Source organism: Entelurus aequoreus, linkage group LG06 (genome assembly GCF_033978785.1).
Source record: "Entelurus aequoreus isolate RoL-2023_Sb linkage group LG06, RoL_Eaeq_v1.1, whole genome shotgun sequence".
NCBI lineage: Eukaryota > Metazoa > Chordata > Actinopteri > Syngnathiformes > Syngnathidae > Entelurus > Entelurus aequoreus.
Genome location: NC_084736.1, coordinates 4,331,860 through 4,352,841, shown reverse-complemented (window position 1 = coordinate 4,352,841; position 20,982 = coordinate 4,331,860). Strand labels below are relative to the sequence as shown.

At 39.8% G+C, this 20,982-nt stretch overlaps 2 protein-coding genes across 2 annotated transcripts in view; one reads left to right on the top strand and one right to left on the bottom strand.

The window, feature by feature from the left end:
• LOC133651771 (adhesion G protein-coupled receptor L1-like) overlaps positions 1–20,982 on the bottom strand; it is a 1,026,396-nt gene that overhangs the window by 873,293 nt on the left and 132,121 nt on the right. The gene's annotated exons all lie outside the window — the stretch shown is intronic.
• The window catches only part of LOC133651774 (adhesion G protein-coupled receptor L1-like), a 309,731-nt gene that overhangs the window by 259,737 nt on the left and 29,012 nt on the right, over positions 1–20,982 (top strand). Inside the window, exon 7 of the mRNA XM_062049891.1 lies at positions 20,348–20,555. Within this exon, the coding sequence (XP_061905875.1) occupies positions 20,348–20,555 (208 nt within the window). The remainder of the gene's footprint in view (positions 1–20,347; positions 20,556–20,982) is intronic.

Sequence of the window (20,982 nt, the reverse complement as noted above, 5' to 3'; positions counted from 1 at the left end):
AAAATCATATACAAAATATATTTAAAATGTAACGGAAATATAGTATTTTACGACAGCAAAATAAAAATATATAAAACTTGTTTTAAATTGTTAAAATGTTGAAGAAAATTATAGTACACTGGCTTATTACAGGAAAAAAGGTCATCGAAAAATGTATATTTAAAGTAATATACAATAGATCTTTTTATACCAAAATCTATTTGAAATCTGGGATTTAATGTCGGGGAAATATTGTGTTTTATTTCAGAAAAAGAAAAAAGGAAAATGTAAAAAAAAATGATTTTGAAATGTATATACATATTTTAGGAAACTATAATACACTTGCTAAGATATTTAAAACAGTTATCTTTCTAGCAAAATATAGTAGTTTACAACAGGAAAATACCATTAAAAATAAAATTAAAAAAAGGAAATATTTTGAAGAAAACTATAATACTGCTTATTACCGTAAGAAAATAAATATGAAAACATATTTGTGTCTGTTTACTAAAATAAACAAATATATTTAAAATGTGTGGAAAATATATTATTTTACAACAGGAAAATAAATATATATGTAAAATTTAAAACATTTAATATATATATATATATATATATATATATATATATATATATATATATATATATATATGTATATATATATATATATATATATATATATATATATATATATATATATATATATATATTAATTACAGTTTTGAACACCTCTGCCTATTGCAGGGAAAAATAATGGAAAATTATTGTTTAAAATGTGTGGGAAATATAGTGTTTTACTATAGGAAATTAAAACAAAAATAGTTTTTAATTACATTAAAAACAAGGAATACAATACATCTGCTTACTAGTCTGAAAAAAAATAAAAAATTAAAATTTACTTCCAGTACATACTATAGCGTAGCCTCGGTACTGTAATGTTTCACTTTGAATTCCTTAATGAAGAGTCCAGAACTTGAAATTGCCAAAAATAAATAATTCCATGTTTCCTAGCATTTTATAGAAAGTATACCCTTTCAGTAATGATCATAATAACGTTATATGCATGTTATATATTATTTTTTACTTGGTTATTTTGTATTTACATGACATTTAACATCGCTAAAATTCCAAACCTGATAGTTGAACAGTTTTAACGCATAAATGCAACAATTCAAGTCACTCGTGGACCACTCAAGGCCTTCTTACGGACCCCCAGGGGCCCTGGAACCGCACGTTGAAGAAACCCTGCTTCAGGCGAGAAGTCGGCCAAGCTCGAGCGCTTCCGTTGCACATTCACGCCCAATTGCCCATTACGTTTGCAGCATGACACACCTGGTAGCACGCGGCGCTGCATTCTGCCCCCTGCTGGCCGCGTGCTGTATCTGCCAGTAACAGGTGCAGGATTCAATTAGAGCGACGGTGGGGGGGGGGGCGGCTCAGCAGTCGGTCCGATGATCCCTCTGCCAGTGAAGACAAACTGGGCAAAGGCACAGAGCGGATTTAAAAATATACCTTTTTAGAAAATAACAACACCCGCATGTTGGGAGAGGTATGGTTTGCAGGAGAGGATTTTTTGCCACTGCAGAATTAAAATCCCGAATCTGGCCCGGAGCGACTCGCCGGTTAATAGTTTTACAAGTCGTTTGGAAAACCACTCCGGGGGGGGGAGCTCATTCTGGTGGTGCCGCCTCATATTGACAAGTAGCATCTGACCCGGGCCTGGGAGAAGGATTATGGAGATGAATAGTCAATTATTGGACCATCCTAACCCCGTCAGCGCAGCTTTAAATAGGCGTGCTAGAGCATGATAGCAGAAGCCGGCCTTTTTCTCCTTTTTAATCCCTGATAAGGTGAGTTTCACTCGCCATCTGGCTAGAGTTTGCCAAATAAGTGCCTCACCCGTCATCAACACTCAATTAATCCGTTTAATCGCGCTGCCTCACCTAATTCCAGCTTGGATAATCTCAAGATTTGCGCCTAATTCCAAACGCCCGTCACCTAATACCGCGTTCATACTGTGGCCGTAATAAGGGCTCGCAGGGTAAGGCCGATGCTGCTGTGGCGTCCCGCTGCTAGAAGCGTTCAATTAGATGGCGAGTTTAATTAAATAGTGCGATTTCAGTTTGAGCACATAGTAAAATAAGGCCCCTTAGTTTGATATTCCCAGGTGGATTGGATCGCTTCTTGTAGGAAAGAGACCCTAATTGGGACTTCGGAATGCAAAAGTGATAGCCCTATCCTCGAGAAGAGACTACATGTCTAGCTCAATGCCAACATTTAAGTTGTGACTTAAAGCAGTTGTTTTCCAGACACTTTTATGGTCCGGGTGTGCTGTCCTGACTTAGCACACACCTAATTCCAGCTTGGATAATCTTAAGATTTGCGCCTAGTTCCAAACGCATACCGCGTTCATACTGTGGGCGTAATAAGGGCTCGCAGTGTAAGCTAGAAGCATTCAATTAGATGGCGAGTTATCGGACAAACATTTCAGGTCACTAGTTCGGTCTATATTTCGTGTTGGACTGTTGTTGATTGTGTATTTCTGTTAGCGCTGAAGTCAATTAATTAACTCACATTATGTGTTAAATGGTGAATGTTTATATTCATCTTGGAGAAAGCAAACCACCAAGTTTAATTAAATAGTGCGATTTCAGTTTGAGCACATAGTAAAATAAGGCCCCCTTAGTTTGATATTCCCAGGTGGATTGGATCACTTCTCGTAGGAAAGAGACCCTAATTTTGACTTCGGAATGCAAAAGTGATAGCCCTATCCTCGAATAGAGACTACATGTCTAGCTCAACGCCAACATTTAATTTGTGACTCAAATCAGTTGTTTTCCAGACACTTTTATGGTCCGGGTGTGCTGTCCTGATTTAGCACACACCTAATTCCAGCTCGGATGATCTCAAGATTTGCGCCTAATTCCAAACGCATACCGCGTTCATACTGTGGCCGTAATAAGGGCTCGCAGGGTAAGCTAGAAGCATTCAATTAGATGGCGAGTTATCGGACAAACGTTTCAGTTCACTAGTTCGGTCTATATTTCGTGTTGGACTGTTGTTGATTGTGTATTTCTGTTAGCGCTGAAGTCAATTAACTCATATTATGTTTTGCAAATGGTGAATGTTTATATTCATCTTGGAGAAAGCAAACCACCAAGTTTAATTAAATACTGGGATTTCAGTTTGAGCACATAACAAAATAAGGCCCCTTAGTTTGATATTCCCAGGTGGATTGGATCACTTCTCGTAGGAAAGACACCCTAATTGGGACTTCGGAATGCAAAAGTGATAGCCCTATCCTCGAGAAGAGACTACCTGTCTAGCTCAACGCCTACATTTAAGTTATGACTTAAAGCAGTTGTTTTCCAGACACTTTTATGGTCCGGGTGTGCTGTCCTGATTTAGCACACACCTAATTCCAGCTTGGATAATCTCAAGATTCGCGCCTAATTCCGAACGCATACCGCGTTCATACTGTGGCCGTAATAAGGGCTCGCAGGGTAAGCTAGAAGCATTCAATTAGATGACGAGTTATCGGACAAACGTTTCAGGTCACTAGTTCGGTCTACATTTCGTGTTGGACTGTTGTTGATTGGGTTTTTCTATTACCGCTGAAGTCAATTAATTAACTCATATTATGTGTTGCAAATGGTGAATGTTTATATTCATCTTGGAGAAAGCAAACCACCAAGTTTAATTAAATAGTGCGATTTCAGTTTGAGCACATAATAAAATAAGGCCCCTTAGTTTGATATTCCCAGGTGGATTGGATCACTTCTTGTAGGAAAGAGACCCTAATTGGGACTTCGGAATGCAAAAGTGATAGCCCTATCCTCGAGAAGAGACTACATGTCTAGCTCAACGCCAACATTTAAGTTGTGACTCAAAGCAGTTGTTTTCCAGACACTTTTATGGTCCGGGTGTGCTGTCCGGATTTAGGACACACCTAATTCCAGCTCGGATAATCTCAAGATTTGTGCCTAATTCCAAACGCATACCGCGTTCATACTGTGGCCGTAATAAGGGCTCGCAGTGTAAGGCCGATACTGCTGTGGCGTCCCGCTGCTAGAAGCATTCAATTAGATGGCGAGTTATCAGACAAACATTTCAGGTCACTAGTTCCGTCTATATTTCGTGTTGGACTGTTGTTGATTGGGTTTTTTCTCTTAGCGCTGAAGTGAATTGATTAACTCATATTGATATTCCCAGGTGGATTGTATCGCTTTTTGTAGGAAAGAGACCCTAATTGGGACTTCGGAATGCAAAAGTGATAGCCCTATCCTCGAGAAGAGACTACCTGTCTAGCTCAACGCCAACATTTAAGTGGTGACTCAAAGCAGTTTTTTTCCAGACACTTTTACTAATACCGCGTTCATACTGTGGCCGTAATAAGGGCTCGCCGGGTAAGGCCGATACTGCTGTGGCGTCCCGCTGCTAGAAGCATTCAATTAGATGGCGAGTTATCAGACAAACATTTCAGGTCACTAGTTCCGTCTATATTTCGTGTTGGACTGTTGTTGATTGGGTTTTTTCTCTTAGCGCTGAAGTGAATTGATTAACTCATATTGATATTCCTAGGTGGATTGTATCGCTTTTTGTAGGAAAGAGACCCTAATTGGGACTTCGGAATGCAAAAGTGATAGCCCTATCCTCGAGAAGAGACTACCTGTCTAGCTCAACGCCAACATTTAAGTGGTGACTCAAAGCAGTTTTTTTCCAGACACTTTTACTAATACCGCGTTCATACTGTGGCCGTAATAAGGGCTCGCCGGGTAAGGCCGATACTGCTGTGGCGTCCCGCTGCTAGAAGCATTCAATTAGATGGCGAGTTATCAGGCAAACATTTCAGGTCACTAGTTCGGTCTACATTTCGTGTTGGACTGTTGTTGATTGTGTTTTTTTCTGTTAGCGCTGAAGTGAATTGATTAACTCATATTGATATTCCCAGGTGGATTGTATCACTTTTTGTAGGAAAGAGACCCTAATTGGGACTTCGGAATACAAAAGTGATAGCCCTATCCTCGAGAAGAGACTACATGTCTAGCTCAACGCCAACATTTAAGTGGTGACTCAAAGCAGTTTTTTTCCAGACACTTTTACTAATACCGCGTTCATACTGTGGCCGTAATAAGGGCTCGCCGTGTAAGGCCGATACTGCTGTGGCGTCCCGCTGCTAGAAGCATTCAATTAGATGGCGAGTTATCAGACAAACATTTCAGGTCACTAGTTCGGTCTATATTTCGTGTTGGACTGTTGTTGATTGGGGTTTTCTGTTAGCGATGAAGCGAATTGATTAACTCATATTGATATTCCCAGGTGGATTATATCGCTTTTTGTAGGAAAGAGACCCTAATTGGGACTTCGGAATGCAAAAGTGATAGCCCTATCCTCGAGAAGAGACTACCTGTCTAGTTCAACGCCAACATTTAAGTGGTGACTTTTTTTCCAGACACTTTTACTAATACCGCGTTCATACTGTGGCCGTAATAAGGGCTCGCAGTGTAAGGCCGATACTGCTGTGGCGTCCCGCTGCTAGAAGCATTCAATTAGATGGCGAGTTATCGGACAAACGTTTCAGGTCACTAGTTCGGTCTATATTTTGTGTTGGACTGTTGTTGATTGGGTTTTTTCTCTTAGCGCTGAAGTGAATTGATTAACTCATATTGATATTCTCAGGTGGATTGTATCGCTTTTTGTAGGAAAGAGACCCTAATTGGGACTTCGGAATGCAAAAGTGATAGCCCTGTCCTCGAGAAGAGACTACCTGTCTAGCTCAACGCCAACATTTAAGTGGTGACTTAAAGCAGTTTTTTTCCAGACACTTTTACTAATACCGCGTTCATACTGTGGCCGTAATAAGGGCTCGCAGGGTAAGGTAAGGTAATCATTCAATTAGATGGCGAGGGAGGTAAAGAAGGATGGCCGAGGGCCGCGGGTCAGAGTCAACGGTCCCACCGGGCTTTGCAAGGTGGGAGTCAGAGGATGGCACTCGCTCAGGCAGCAGCTACTATCCTAGCCCACGAGGATGCAGGCCAATATCAATGCGGGTTCAAGGCGGGTCAGCGGAAGAATGTACTGGTTCTGTTGGTGTTTATTAAAAAAAAACAAAAAACAAGAGTCTTGATGAAGTGCACTGGCGCTAATGATGTAATGATCACTTCCTGATTGACTCTCAGTGCCATTGAATCATTTCAAAGGGCTCATTGTGCACTTCATTAGGTGAACCTGCGCAATCTAATGAGAATCAACAACAAAAAAACAACATTTAAATTAATAATACTTTTTTTTAACAATCTAGCAAAAGTGTAAGTCACAGAAGTCCAACTAAAACAAATATAAAGTAAAATAGCACATTCCATAGTCAAACTATCACCTATATTAACTTGTGATGTGCTGATTGATCAGCCACCGATCGGTATCGGCTAGGGCTGTACGCTATACCGGTACCGTGATACTAATAAATCATATTCGGTACTATACCACCTCTAAAAAGTACCGGTCCCCCCCCTCCCTCCGTTTTTTAACGGGCATGACGTCACGTCGTGACATTACTGGTTTTACGAGCAGAGGAGCATGTTCGGCAGCGCGCACGCACAGAGTACTTAAGTGTGTAGACAGAAAAGGGACGCATTTTGGTGTAAAAAGTAAACACAAAGGTGAAGTAATAACACTGAAACACCCTCAGGATCCATCCGCAGTCGGCAGTGTTTTAGTTACTTCTAAATCACTAATCCTCGCCTCCATGGTGATGAATAAAGTGAGTTTCTTACAGGTATCATTATCACTGGAGGACTGAGGAATAGCTAAACATGCTTCACTACACACCGTAGGACAGGGGTGGGCAATTCATTTTTACCGGGGGCCGCATGAGCAACCCGAGCACTGCTGGAGGGCCACACCGACAATATTTCAATTAAATTTTGCTCAAATTATTTTTCATATACCGTAAGATAAATAATAATAATAATAATAATAAAGCTGCAAGCAGCGATGGACGGGACCGACTTTGAGGGCTCATAAAATCCAAACCGTAGCAGTGATTAAAACTCTTTCATCAACTTTTAATCAGAAGGGTTCAATCCCTCTCCTGTGCTAATTTGAAGCCGACACGACAAACGCGCTCAGAGGAGATAATGTTTGAAAAAAGGTGACTGTTTTTACACAACTTTTGTTTTGAAGGGGGAATTGCAAACTTCCTGTTGATTTTTGCTGGGGGTTGTCAGTCTATTCAATATAGGTCCAAGTGAGACCTACATAGAGGTTTTTGTTTCATGTCTCTACGACATTCCTACTGGGAGTTACAGGCAGTTTGCTAGAGCGCAATTTGGAGTTTTGGGGTATGGTTTTTTGATTAGATCGCAATTTTCGCCAGTCCTGATGTGTGTGTTTAATTTGGTGAGTTTTGAAGCATGTTAAGGGGGTCAAATTACAGCTCAAAGAGGCGGCGGTATAATAATAAAACGCTAGAAATACAATAGGGTCCTCTGTCCCAAAGGGACTCGGTCCCTAATAATAATTTCATTTAACCTAACTTAACTTTATACAAAAGCAGATTGCTTTTGATGGTTTTATTTTTAACACTGTCTTACACAACACTTCCTGATGTATAATACAATGCAAAAATGTCCATTTCTATCACTTTATCCTGCATCCTCTTTAAAAGTCCAACGTTTTTCCCCGTCAGATTTGGACAACCATCTGTTGTCACACCTGCCAGCTTGTCCCATTTCAGTCCTAACATGTCCAAACACGCATTTACCTATGTGAACAAGTCATTACCTGCGGTTGTCTCTTTAATTGACTGCATGGCTGCCAGCTACTCCGTGATTTGAAAGTCTGCAGTTATCCCACGTAAGAAGATGAGCAGCTGGGCGGTGTCACGTACATCGCAGCTCTCATCCAAAGCCGGCGAAAAACAGTCAAAGTCGGCCGTTCTGTTCTTCAGCTGAAGCTCCAGGTTGCCAGCGATGGTCTCAACCCGCGTCGGGAGAGTGACACGTTCTCAAATGCGCACCCTCTTCTCCGGGCAATAGCTCACCGGTGTCACAATGTAAACAAACGCCATGACATCCTCTGTAATGATACCAAGTACAGGAGCGTATCTGGTCGATGCTACTATGATTACATCGATATTTTTTAGCATCACAAAATTGTTTTTCCTTTTTTTAAAAATTCATATTATGTTTAATGGATGGATGGTTTATAAACTCGGGAAATATACGTCAGAAGTGGGGAATGTTAGAGAAGACTTGACCAAGTGAAATGACAGAGAGAACAATGTCAAAGGCCTACTGAAATGATGGTTTTTTTATTTAAACGGGACTAGCAGATCCATTCTATGTGTCATACTTGATCATTTCGCGATATTGCCATATTTTTGCTGAAAGGATTTAGTAGAGAAAATCGACGATAAAGTTCGCAACTTTTGCTCGCTGATAAAAAAAATAAGCCTTGCCTGTACCGGAAGTAGCGTGACGTCACAGGAGCTAGTATTCCTCACAATTCCCCGTTGTTTACAATGGAGCGAGAGAGATTCGGACAGAGAAAGTGACGATTACCCCATTAATTTGAGCGAGGATGAAAGATTCGTGGATGAGGAACGTTACAGTGAAGGACTTGAGAGGCAGTGATGGACGTATCTTTTTTCGCTCTGACCGTAACTTATGTACAAGCTGGCTCATTGGATTCCACACTCTCCTTTTTTTATTGTGGATCACGGATTTGTATTTTAAACCACCTGGGATACTATATCCTCTTGAAAATGAGAGTCGAGAACGCCAAATGGACATTCAGTGCCTTTTATCTCCACGACAATACATCGGCGAAATGCTTTAGCTACGAGCTAACGTGATAGCATCGTGCTTTAACTGCATATAGAAACAAAAAAATAAACCCCTGACTGGAAGGATAGATAGAAAATCAACAATACTATTAAACCGTGGACATGTAAATACACGGTTAATGCTTTCCAGGCTGGTGAAGGTTAACAATGCTGTGCTAGCGACGCCATTGAAGCTAACTTAGCAACTTAGCAACGGGACCTCACAGAGCTATGCTAAAAACATTAGCTCTCCACCTACGCCAGCCAGCCCTCATCTACTCATCAACACCCGTGCTCACCTGCGTTCCAGCGATCGGTAGAAGGACGAAGGACTTCACCCAATGCGTTTGGCGGCCCGGAGACGTAGGAAGTCAAGGTGAGGTCGACGGCTAGCGCGGCTAGCGCTCCAACAAAGTCCTCCTGGTTGTGTTGCTGTAGTCCGCTGCTAATACACCGATCCCACCTACAACTGTCTTCTTTGCAGCCTTCATTGTTCATTAAACAAATTGCAAAAGATGTCCAGAATACTGTGGAATTATGAAATGAAAACAGAGCTTTTTGTATAGGATTCTACGGGTACCATAACTTCCGTTACTCTGACTTCGTCACGCGCATACGTCATCATACCGCGACGTTTCAGCCGGATATTTCCCGGGAAGTTTTAAATGTCACTTTATAAGTTAACCCGGCCGTATTGGCATGTGTTGCAATGTTAAGATTTCATCATTGATATATAAACTATCAGACTGCGTGGTCGCTAGTAGTGGCTTTCAGTAGGCCTTTAAGTATGAAAAGTACATACCTTATGACAGATATATGCTTTTGAAGGGCAGTGTTAATTTGTTTTTAGTGACACCTTGTGGTCAAAATCATTTATAAAATGTCTAATACTCTTTTGCCTTGGATACTTTATATATTTAAGTAGTATGCCACTGTAATTATGGTGTACTTTTTTTATTTTGACAAGTGTCAATATTTTTCAAATAACGACATGTATTTTTGTCTATGTGTGTGTGTGTGTGTGTGTGTGTGTGTGTGTGTGTGTGTGTGTGTGTGTGTGTGTGTGTGTGTGTGTGTGTGTGTGTGTGTGTGTGTGTGTGTGTGTGTGTGTTTGAATACCCCCGTGGTGTCCAATTAGTTCATGGACGCGTTCAGTCACGAGGTGACCAGCAGGTGTCTGCTACCCAAAGCCAAAGAGTCATATTAATCAACTGGCATAGAGGCTGTACGGGTGTTGTTGGGTGGTCCTCAGCTGTTTTGTCCTGTCGTGAATCCAACTCTTTTGTTCTGTGTGAGGATGCCAGCACCTTTGCTTGCGGCTCACCTGACACGCTGGGTGGTCTCATGGCATAGCTTCAGTCAATGACCCCCCACCTGTAATCAAGCACATATCTGCTGTGTGTCTTAGTTGCATGCCAGTGTGTGTGTGGGTGTGTTCTTGTATTTCTAGCCTTCTTGAGACACGAAGAAGGAAAAGTATCTTCCATATGAGGAGGTGTGAACAAGTGATGACATAAATCAATAACGTTGCATCTAATAGACAATGTCTCATTTGCACCCCTGCTGGTGACATCTATCAAAATGAGGGTGGTCCCAAAAAGGAGGGAGTTTTTCCAAATTGACTGTGTGTCGCTTTTAAAAGTGCTCCCCCCTCTGGTCAACATATGAAATAACAAGTGTGTGTAAGAAATTGAAATGCGCCCCCTTTGGCCAAAATTTATTAAAAATCAATAAATATGTATGTATATAGAGACATACTGTAATAACAAAGTAAATAATGAAGATTAAAAACCAATTACAAACCAAAAAATTTTTAAAAATAACTAAAAGCAGTCTTTTTCTCACAATATGTCGACTTTTTTCTTATAAAATTGGGAACAATTTCTCATATTCTTTCTGTTTCTGTAATATTGCAATATTTTCTCTTAAAATTATTAAGTTAATAAGTAAATTATTACTTTTTAATGCAAAATGGTGACGTTTTTCATATAAAATTCTGACTTTTATCACACTGTTGCCAATTTTTTTGGTCGTTCTTGTAAAATAGTGGGGGGGGAGTATATTTATAGCTAGAATTCACTGAAATTCAAGTATTTCTTATATATATATATATATATATATATATATATATATATATATATATATATATATATATATATATATATATGTATATATGTGTATATATATATATATGTATATATGTATATATGTATATATGTATATATATATATATGTATGTATATATATATGTATATGTATATATATACATATATATATATATGCATATATATATATATATATATATATATATATATATATATATATGTATATATATATGTATATATATATGTATATATATATATATATATATATATATATATATATATATATATATATATATATATATATACATATATATGTATATATATATATATATATACATATACATATATATATATATATATATATATATATATATATATATATATATATATATATATATATATATATATATATATATTATAAATACTTGACTTTCAGTGAATTCTAGCTATATATATATGTGTATTTTATTATATATACACTACCGTTCAAAAGTTTGGGGTCACATTGAAATGTCCTTATTTTTGAAGGAGTTAAGTTAAGTTAAGTTAATAAGTAAATTATTACTTTTTAATGCAAAATGGTGACATTTGTCATATAAAATTCTGACTTTTATCACAATGTTGCCAATTTTTTTGGTTGTTCTTGTAAAATAGTGGGGGGAGGAGTATATTTATAGCTAGAATGCACTGAAATTCAAGTATTTCTTATATATATATATATATATATATATATATATATATATATATATATATATATATATATATATATATATATATAAGAAATACTTGACTTTCAGTGAATTCTAGCTATAATATTCAAGTATTTTTTATATATATATATATATATATATATATATATATATATATATAATAAATACTTGACTTTCAGTGAATTCTAGCTATATATATATATGTGTATTTTATTATATATACACTACTGTTCAAAAGTTTGGTGTCACATTGAAATGTCTTTATTTTTGAAGGAAAAGCACTGTACTTTTCAATGAAGATAACTTTAAACTAGTCTTAACTTGAAAGAAGTACACTCTATACATTGCTAATGTGGTAAATGACTATTCTAGCTGCAAATGTCTGGTTTTTGGTGCAATATCTACATAGGTGTATAGAGGCCCATTTCCAGCAACTATCACTCCAGTGTTCTAATGGTACAATGTGTTTGCTCATTGGCTCGGAAGGCTAATTGATGATTAGAAAACCCTTGTGCAATCATGTTCACACATCTGAAAACACTTTAGCTCGTTACAGAAGCTACAAAACTGACCTTCCCTTGAGCAGATTGAGTTTCTGGAGCATCACATTTGTGGGGTCAATTAAACGCTCAAATTGGCCAGAAAAAGAGAACCTTCATCTGAAACTCGACAGTCTATTCTTGTTCTTAGAAATGAAGGCTATTCCACTAAATTGTTTGGGTTACCCCACACTTTTGAACGGTAGTGTATATACATATAAATAAAATAAATACTTGAATTTCGGTGTTCATTTACACATATACACACATAACACTCCTCTCTACTCATTGTTGTATTTGAAAGTGCAATGCTTTGCAGCTAGTAGCACAGCCTTTGAAGGACAGTGTAATATCCTGGGTTGGAGTCAATAACCAGGCGAGGTGACGAAGTTACGTCTCTTTACTTCATACTTCAGTGTTCTGTGGTTACTTTTTGGTTGGCCAAGCGGACGTGACGACAGGCTGTCCTCACTCAGGTCCACACGGACCTGGAGGGGGCGTGCCTTAAGTCCGACTGGAAATCGGGAGAAATTCGGGAGAATGGTTGTCTTTCGGGAGAGGCACTGAAATTCGGGAGTCTCCCGGAAAATTCGGGAGGGTTGGCAAGTATGGTTTTTGTGTCCCCTAAAACTGTTATAATAGAGTCCAATAAAGAGCCCATTAGAGTCAACTTCTTTGCTGTTTGCGAGCCCAATTCTTCAAAAGTTTGTTCCTAGAACCTGAAGAAATGTAATTTGATAAAGACTTTTACAGAAACGTGGCTCGTCACTCCGACTGAGAGGCGAATTTGAGTCCCTATTAAAGCGGGCTCCACAATTACCGCAGCTTTTCCACCCGCGAACGGAGCGAACAGGCACAGGCCTTTGAGATAAAAGGGCGCAATCAAATAAAAAGTAGGCCGAGATGAATTAGATGTGCGACTACACCTAAGCGGGAAGCGCCGGCTGCGCTCCCATTTATCCTATTCAGACGTGCTCCCACCACGACGCCCATGTCCTACAAATGAGCTTTATTTTAAATCTGATAATGCATCTCATCTCACTCTCCTCCTGCCCATTATCATCGTTCCTATTCTGTGTCCCTTTTTTTAAATTACCAACTAACTTTTATCAGCTTCTTTCACCACGCTCTCAAAAGCCGGCATATTTCCATCTTTTCCACGTGAATGCAGAATAACAACATAGGGGGGAAAAAAAGGTGGAACTGGAATCCAAGCCAGCGATTTTCCACCTTCAGAGTATCAGAGGCGGGCGACTCCCTGAGTGAAATGGGTCAAGTTCACACTTTTCTTGTCCTGGAAGTCAAACGATCATACTTCAAAATCAGAATCAGAATCAGAATAGCAATCGTGCAACATCCATCCATCCATCCATCTAGCCCAGACTTCCCTCTCCCCAGCCACTTCGTCCAGCTCTTCCCGAGGGATCCCGAGGCGTTCCCAGGCCAGCCGAGAGACATAGTCTTCCCAACGTGTCCTGGGTCTTCCCCGTGGCCTCTTACCGGTCGGACGTGCCCTAAACACCTTCCAAGGGAGGCGTTCGGGTGGCATCCTGACCAGATGCCCGAACCACCTCAACTGGCTCCTCTCCATGTAGAGGAGCAGGGGCTTTACTTTGAGCTCCTCTCGGATGACAAGAGTTTCTCATCCTATCGCTAAGGGAGAGCCCCTCCACCCGGCGGAGGAAACTCATTTTGGCCGCTTGTAACCGTGATCTTGTCCTTTTGGTCATAACCCAAAGCTCATGACCATAGGTGAGGATGGGAACGTAGATCGACCGGTAAATTGTAAACATATAACACAGAATAGAATAACATGAGCTGTAACTGAGCTATCAGATCTTGTTGTTGTTATTGTGCCTTGATGGCCGAGGGGAAAAAACTGTTCAGGTGGCGGGAGGTGTGGGTCTGGATGGACCGTAGTCTCCTGCCTGAGGGGAGATGGGGAGAATAGTTTGTCCAGGGTGAGAAGAGTCAGCTGTGATCCGACCCACACGCCTCCTGGTCCTGGTGGAGAACAGGTGCTGGAGGGGTGGGAGTTTGCAGCCAATAACTTTCTCAGCAGCATGTACCATGCGCTGCAGTCGATGCTTGTCCCGGACTGTGGTGCCGGTCGGAACCACGCGGTGATGGAGGAGGTGAGGATAGACTAATCCCAATTTGCTGGGGATAGGTTGATTGGCAACACTAAATGGTCCCTAGTGTGTGAATGTTGTTTATCTGTGTTGGCCCTGTGATGAGGTGGTGACTTGTCCAGGGTGTACCCCGCCCACCGCCCAAATGCAGCTGAGATAGGCTCCAGCACCCCCCGCTACCCCGAAAAAGATAAGCGATAGAAAATGGATGGATGGAATTACCTTATTGGTAATGACTTTCTTGCATGATTTGAAAATAACTCAAAACCCCAATACAGTCTTACTTAGTCTTAGGTCCTCCCATTCTTATTGGAACATAGGGCGACGAGTCCCCTCCAGTTTCTCCGGTGTCTGGCAGCTCTTCTTGCTCCGTGCCAGCTGACATCCATTTCTGTCTCCTCGCTCTCTTCCTTATTCCACCTTCTGGCATCCAGTCCATTGCCACACTTGCCGGTCTCTCTCTTGGCAGTCGGAGTACATGCCCCAACATTCTCCTTTCGGAGACAATGTCAGACAGTGCTGCTACACCTGCCCTTCTCATCACCTCCTCGTCGGACATGTGGTCTCTCCAGGAGATCTTCAGGATGGATCTGAGGCATGGACGGTGGAAGACATCCAGCTTGTTGGTGATACTGGCTGTCTTCATCCACGTCTGACAGGCGTAGGTTGCTGTTGGTATGACCACTGACATGTAGAGGCGTAGCTTGATGGCCGTTGTGATGGCTTTGGACGACCAGATGTTTCGGAGCCGTTGAAACTCAACAGCTTTGCCAGGTCTGTTACTGACGTCTTTCTCCACGTCTCCTGTACTTGAGATGTTACTTCCAAGATAGGTGAAGTCGTCAACATACTCTGTCATGTCCGTCTATAGTGAGTGGTGTAAAGTGTTGTATTTGTCCAACAACCATGGCTTAAGTCTTTTCTTGGCTTATCCGTACTTTTTCTCCGTGCTCATGGAGATTGTTGGTCATCTCTTGGAGTGCCCGCTGAGTATGGCTAACCAGAGCCAAGTCATTCGCAAAGTCTAGGTCGGTTAATATTCCCCCCTCCCCACTTGATGCCAAAATCTGCCCCGGTGACGGACTTCTTCATCACAAAGTCAATGACGATTATGAACAGCAATGGCGACAGGATGCAACCCTGCGGTCACAATGTCCAAGTCAGTGGTTGTGCCGTTGTTAGTGTTGACTCTGCAAGTAGAGTTGTGGTACAGCGACCTAAAGACGTTATCGTACGTTGGTGGTATATTAACATCCTCATATATTAACCTCCAAGGTCTTTCATTGTCATCCCGTTGGGTTGAGTTTTTTCTTGCCCTGATGTGGGATCTGAGCCGAGGATGTTTGTTGTGGCTTGTGCAGCCCTTTGAGACACTCGTGATTTAGCAAAATAAGTAAACAATCTTTTTGCCACCTCAGTAGAATGCATGTCTACCTCTGACACAGTCACTACAGAAAAAACATTTTGTGAGTTGTGTATTATTCTAAGAGAATTGCTAAGTGTGCAGGGATTATCCAGCCTGGCGCTGGCTAGTTCTAGCTTAACTGACTCCTCACCCGGACAAGCAGACTCTGTAATTGCCTGTGACCGGGCTTTCTCTAGTGTAGTTAGTCAAGTGTGACTCAAACAGAAATCTATGTTCCTAGCCAGGATGATGGCACTTTCCTGGTTAGGGTGAAGGCCGTCTCTCATCAGCAAGCCTGGTTTGCCGTACTGCTAAAATTAATTTCCGCGTTGTAGGAATGATTCATCATGTATTGAATATTTTCATGATTAGTGCATAAAAAAATCTGTTTAAGACCTTCCAAATAAGTTTGGAATAAAAGCCCTCCATGAAATAACCCCCTTTTGTCACCTTTTTACACTATACAGTATACTATACACTATGATAATGCTGTTTGAGGCTGAGCCAATCAGTGGTCACCATACTGAACAACAGGCTCTGATTGGTTGGGTATCATCTTGTGGCCAGCACTACCTGTAGTTTTGATATTTTTGGTTTAAATTTATGCTTAAAATGCTTAAATTTAGGGCAAAAATATGTAGATTATGGTTTTAGAAAATGGGCATTAGAGTGAAGCTGCAAACTTCAAAGGGCGATGTGGCGACAGTATTTTGACCAAAAAAAAAGATTTTCATACAGAAAAGTTTTTGTAGTCTTTTACCTGAATGTATGCCATTTATTTCCCGGTTTTCCCAAAATTCCAGGAATTCCTTAATACCATTCCTCAATTAAAAATGTTACTACTGCAACATTTCTCGACCAATTTGAAAAATTCCAACACCAACCATTTCAACTCTTTCAGACCATTCAAGTTTTTTTAACCATTTTCAAAAAAGCTTTTCCCGAAATTCCCAATGGGACATTCTTCAAAGTTCCACAATTCCCACATTTTTCATCTGATTCCAACTGTTCCAACTTCAAAATATTCAGCCTGTTCAGGAATTGTGTGCTTTACTGCAACAATTCTAAAAAAAAATCCCGGATTTCCCAAAATTTTTTTTATTTTTTTGTATTTTCCCCATTCAAAACGAATTGGCCATTTTTTCCAACTTCCACCATTCCCAAATTCAAACCATTCCACCTTCAACACATTCCACCATTCTGGAAATTCAAACTCCCCTTTTTCCAAGTTCAAAAAAATTCCTGACTTTCCCGAAATTCCCTAATACCATTTACCAAATTGTAATTCCAAAAATTCAAACACCAACCATTCCAACTCATTCAGGCTATTCTTTTTTTTTTTTACCATTTTCAAAAAAATTCCCGCTTTTCCCGAAATTCCCAATTTTTTCTGAAATTCCCAAACCCTACGTTCACCCTTTTTTCTAGCGACTACTCCTTACACATTTTCCAACGAATTTCAAACGTTACACCGTCAAAACATTCCTCTTAATCAGGACAAAAAACAAAGTTGTTTTTTGAACTGGAAAAATTCCAGAAATTCCAGGAATTCCGTAATACCATTCGTCAATTCAACATGTTACTACTTCAACATTTCTCGACCGATTTGAAAAATTCCAACACCAACCATTTCAACTCATTCAAGTTGTTTACCTTTTTTTTTTAATTCCCGCTTCTCCCGAAATTCCCAAATTTTGGGGAAATTCCCATTGAAATCAATGGGACATTCTTCAAAGTTCCACAACTCCCACATTTTTCATCTGATTCCAACTGTTCCAACTTCAAAATATTCAGCCTGTTCAGGAATTGTGTGCTTTACTGCAACAATTCTAAAAAAAATTCCCGGAAGTCCCAAAATGTTTTTTTTTTTTTTTGCATTTTCCCCATTCAAAACGAATTGGCCATTTTTTCCAACTTCCACCATCCCCACATTCAAACCATTCCACTTTCAACACATTCCACCATTCTGGAAATTCAAACTACCCTTTTTCCAAGTTCAAAAAAATTCCTGACTTTCCCGAAATTCCCTAATACCATTTACCAAATTGTAATTCCAAAAATTCAAACACCAACCATTCCAACTCATTCAGGCTATTCAATTTTTTTTTTACCATTTTCAAAAAAATTCCCGCTTTTCCCAAAATTCCCAATTTTTTCTGAAATTCCCAAACCCTACGTTCACCCTTTTTTCTAGCGACTACTCCTTACACATTTTTCAACGAATTTCAACCGTTCCACCGTCAAAACATTCCTCTTAATCAGGACAAAAAACGATGTTGTTTTTTGAACTGGAAAAATTCCAGGAATTCCGTAATACCATTCCTCAATTCAACATGTTACTACTTCAACATTTCTCGACCGATTTGAAAAATTCCAACACCAACCATTTCGACTCATTCAAGTTGTTTACCTTTTTTTTTTTAAATTCCCGCTTCTCCCGAAATTCCCAAATTTTGGGGAAATTCCCATTGAAATCAATGGGACATTCTTCAAAGTTCCACAACTCCCACATTTTTCATCTGATTCCAACTGTTCCAACTTCAAAATATTCAGCCTGTTCAGGAATTGTGTGCTTTTCTGCAACAATTCAAAAAAAAATTCCCGGATTTCCCAAAATGTTTTTTGGTTTTTTTTTGCATTTTCCCCATTCAAAACGAATTGGCCATTTTTTCCAACTTCCACCATCCCCACATTCTTCAAACCATTCCACCTTCAACACATTCCACCATTCTGGAAATTCAAACTACCCATTTTCCAAGTTCAAAAAAATTCCTGACTTTCCCGAAATTCCCTAATACCATTTACCAAATAGTAATTCCAAAAATTCCAACACCAACCATTCCAACTCATTCAGGCTATTCAATTTTTTTTTACCATTTTCAAAAAAATTCCCGCTTTTCCCGAAATTCCCAATTTTTTCTGAAATTCCCAAACCCTACGTTCACCCTTTTTTCTAGCGACTACTCCTTACACATTTTTCAACGAATTTCAACCGTTCCACCGTCAAAACATTCCTCTTAATCAGGACAAAAAACTATGTTGTTTTTTGAACTGGAAAAATTCCAGAAATTCCAGGAATTCCGTAATACCATTCCTCAATTCAACATGTTACTACTTCAACATTTCTCGACCGATTTGAAAAATTCCAACACCAACCATTTCGACTCATTCAAGTTGTTTACCTTTTTTTTTAAATTCCCGCTTCTCCCGAAATTCCCAAATTTTGGGGAAATTCCCATTGAAATCAATGGGACATTCTTCAAAGTTCCACAATTTCCACATTTTTCATCTGATTCCAACTGTTCCAACTTCAAAATATTCAGCTTGTTCAGGAATTGTGTGTTTTACTGCAACAATTCTAAAAAAAAATCCCGGATTTCCCAAAATTATTATTTTTTTTTTGCATTTTCCCCATTCAAAATGAATTGGCCATTTTTTCAAACTTCCACCATTCCCACATTCTTCAAACCATTCCACCTTCAACACATTCAACCATTCTGGAAATTCAAACTACCCTTTCCTGACTTTCCCGAAATTCCCTAATACCATTTACCAAATAGTAATACCAAAAATTCCAACACCAACCATTTCAACTCGTTCAGACCATTCAAGGTTTTTTTTTACCATTTAAAAAAAATTCCCGCTTTTCCCAAAATTCCCAATTTTTTTTTTACTGCAACAATTCTAAAAAAAAATTCCCGGATTTCCCAAAATGTTCTTTTTTTTTTTTTGCATTTTCCCCATTCAAAACAAATTGGCCATTTTTTCCAACTTCCACCATCCCCACATTCAAACCATTCCACCTTCAACACATTCCACCATTCTGGAAATTCAAACTACCCTTTTTCCAAGTTCAAATTCCTGACTTTCCCGAAAATTCCCTAATACCATTTACCAAATTGTAATTCCAAAAATTCGAACACCAACCATTCCAACTCATTCAGGCTATTCAATTTTTGTTTAACATTTTCAAAAAAATTCCCGCTTTTCCCGAAATTCCCAATTTTTTCTGAAATTCCCAAACCCTACGTTCACCCTTTTTTCTAGCGACTACTCCTCACACATTTTTCAACGAATTTCAACCGTTCCACCGTCAAAACATTCCTCTTAATCAGGACAAAAAACAAAGTTGTTTTTTGAACTACAAAAATTCCAGAAATTCCAGGAATTCCGTAACACCATTCGTCAATTCAACATGTTACTACTTCAACATTTCTCGACTGATTTGAAAAATTCCAACACCAACCATTTCGACTCATTGAAGTTGTTTACCTTTTTTTTTTTAAATTCCCGCTTCTCCCGAAATTCCCAAATTTTGGGGAAATTCCCATTGAAATCAATGGGACATTCTTCAAAGTTCCACAACTCCCACATTTTTCATCTGATTCCAACTGTTCCAACTTCAAAATATTCAGCCTGTTTGGGAATTGTGTGCTCTACTTCAACAATTCGAAAAAAAAAATTCCAGGATTTCAGTTCAACTTCAGCATTGGAGCATTCACACGCAATTCCTTCAGGAATTGCCTCATCTAGTTCTCTCTGTAATCCGTCTCACTTCCTGGCCCTCTCCATCCTAGTGTTCCAACTGACCACAACCTTGACTTCACGTCCTCTCTTCTTCTGCTTTCCAACCTTTTTCTCTGTGTTCCACAGTCTTTGTGTGTCCGGGGACGCTGCTCCGAGTGCAGGCGCCCAGCTCTTTGCAGGAGGCGGAGCACCAGGCGGGGGCGTGGTGCAAGGACCCGCTTCAGTCCGGGGACCGCTTCTACGTCATGCCCTGGACCCCCTACCGCACCGACATGCTGTTTGAGTACGCCTCCTGGGAGGACTTCAAACAGAGCCGAGTCACCACCACCTACAAGTACGCATCAAACAGCCGCTGGATCGATTTAGTTGCCCCGTTCTCCCGCCACACTTGTAGGAGAGTACAGTCCTGGTCAAACGTTAACGAACATAATGTCATGGCTGTCTTGAGTTTCTTGAGTTTGACCATAGAACTTTCCTCCAGAAGGTCTTATCTTTGTCCATGTGATGTCAGATGAAACAAAAATGGAGCTGTTTGGCCACAATACCCAGCAATATGTTTGGAGGAGAAAAGGTGAGGCCTTTAATCCCAGGAACACCATGCCAACCGTCAAGCATGGTGGTGGTAGTATTATGCTCTGGGCCTGTTTTGCTGCCAATGGAACTAGTGATTTACAGAGAGTAAATGGAGGATTACCTCCAAGTTCTTCAGGACAAGCTAAAATCATCAGCCCGGAGGTTGGGTCTTGGGCGCAGTTGGGTGT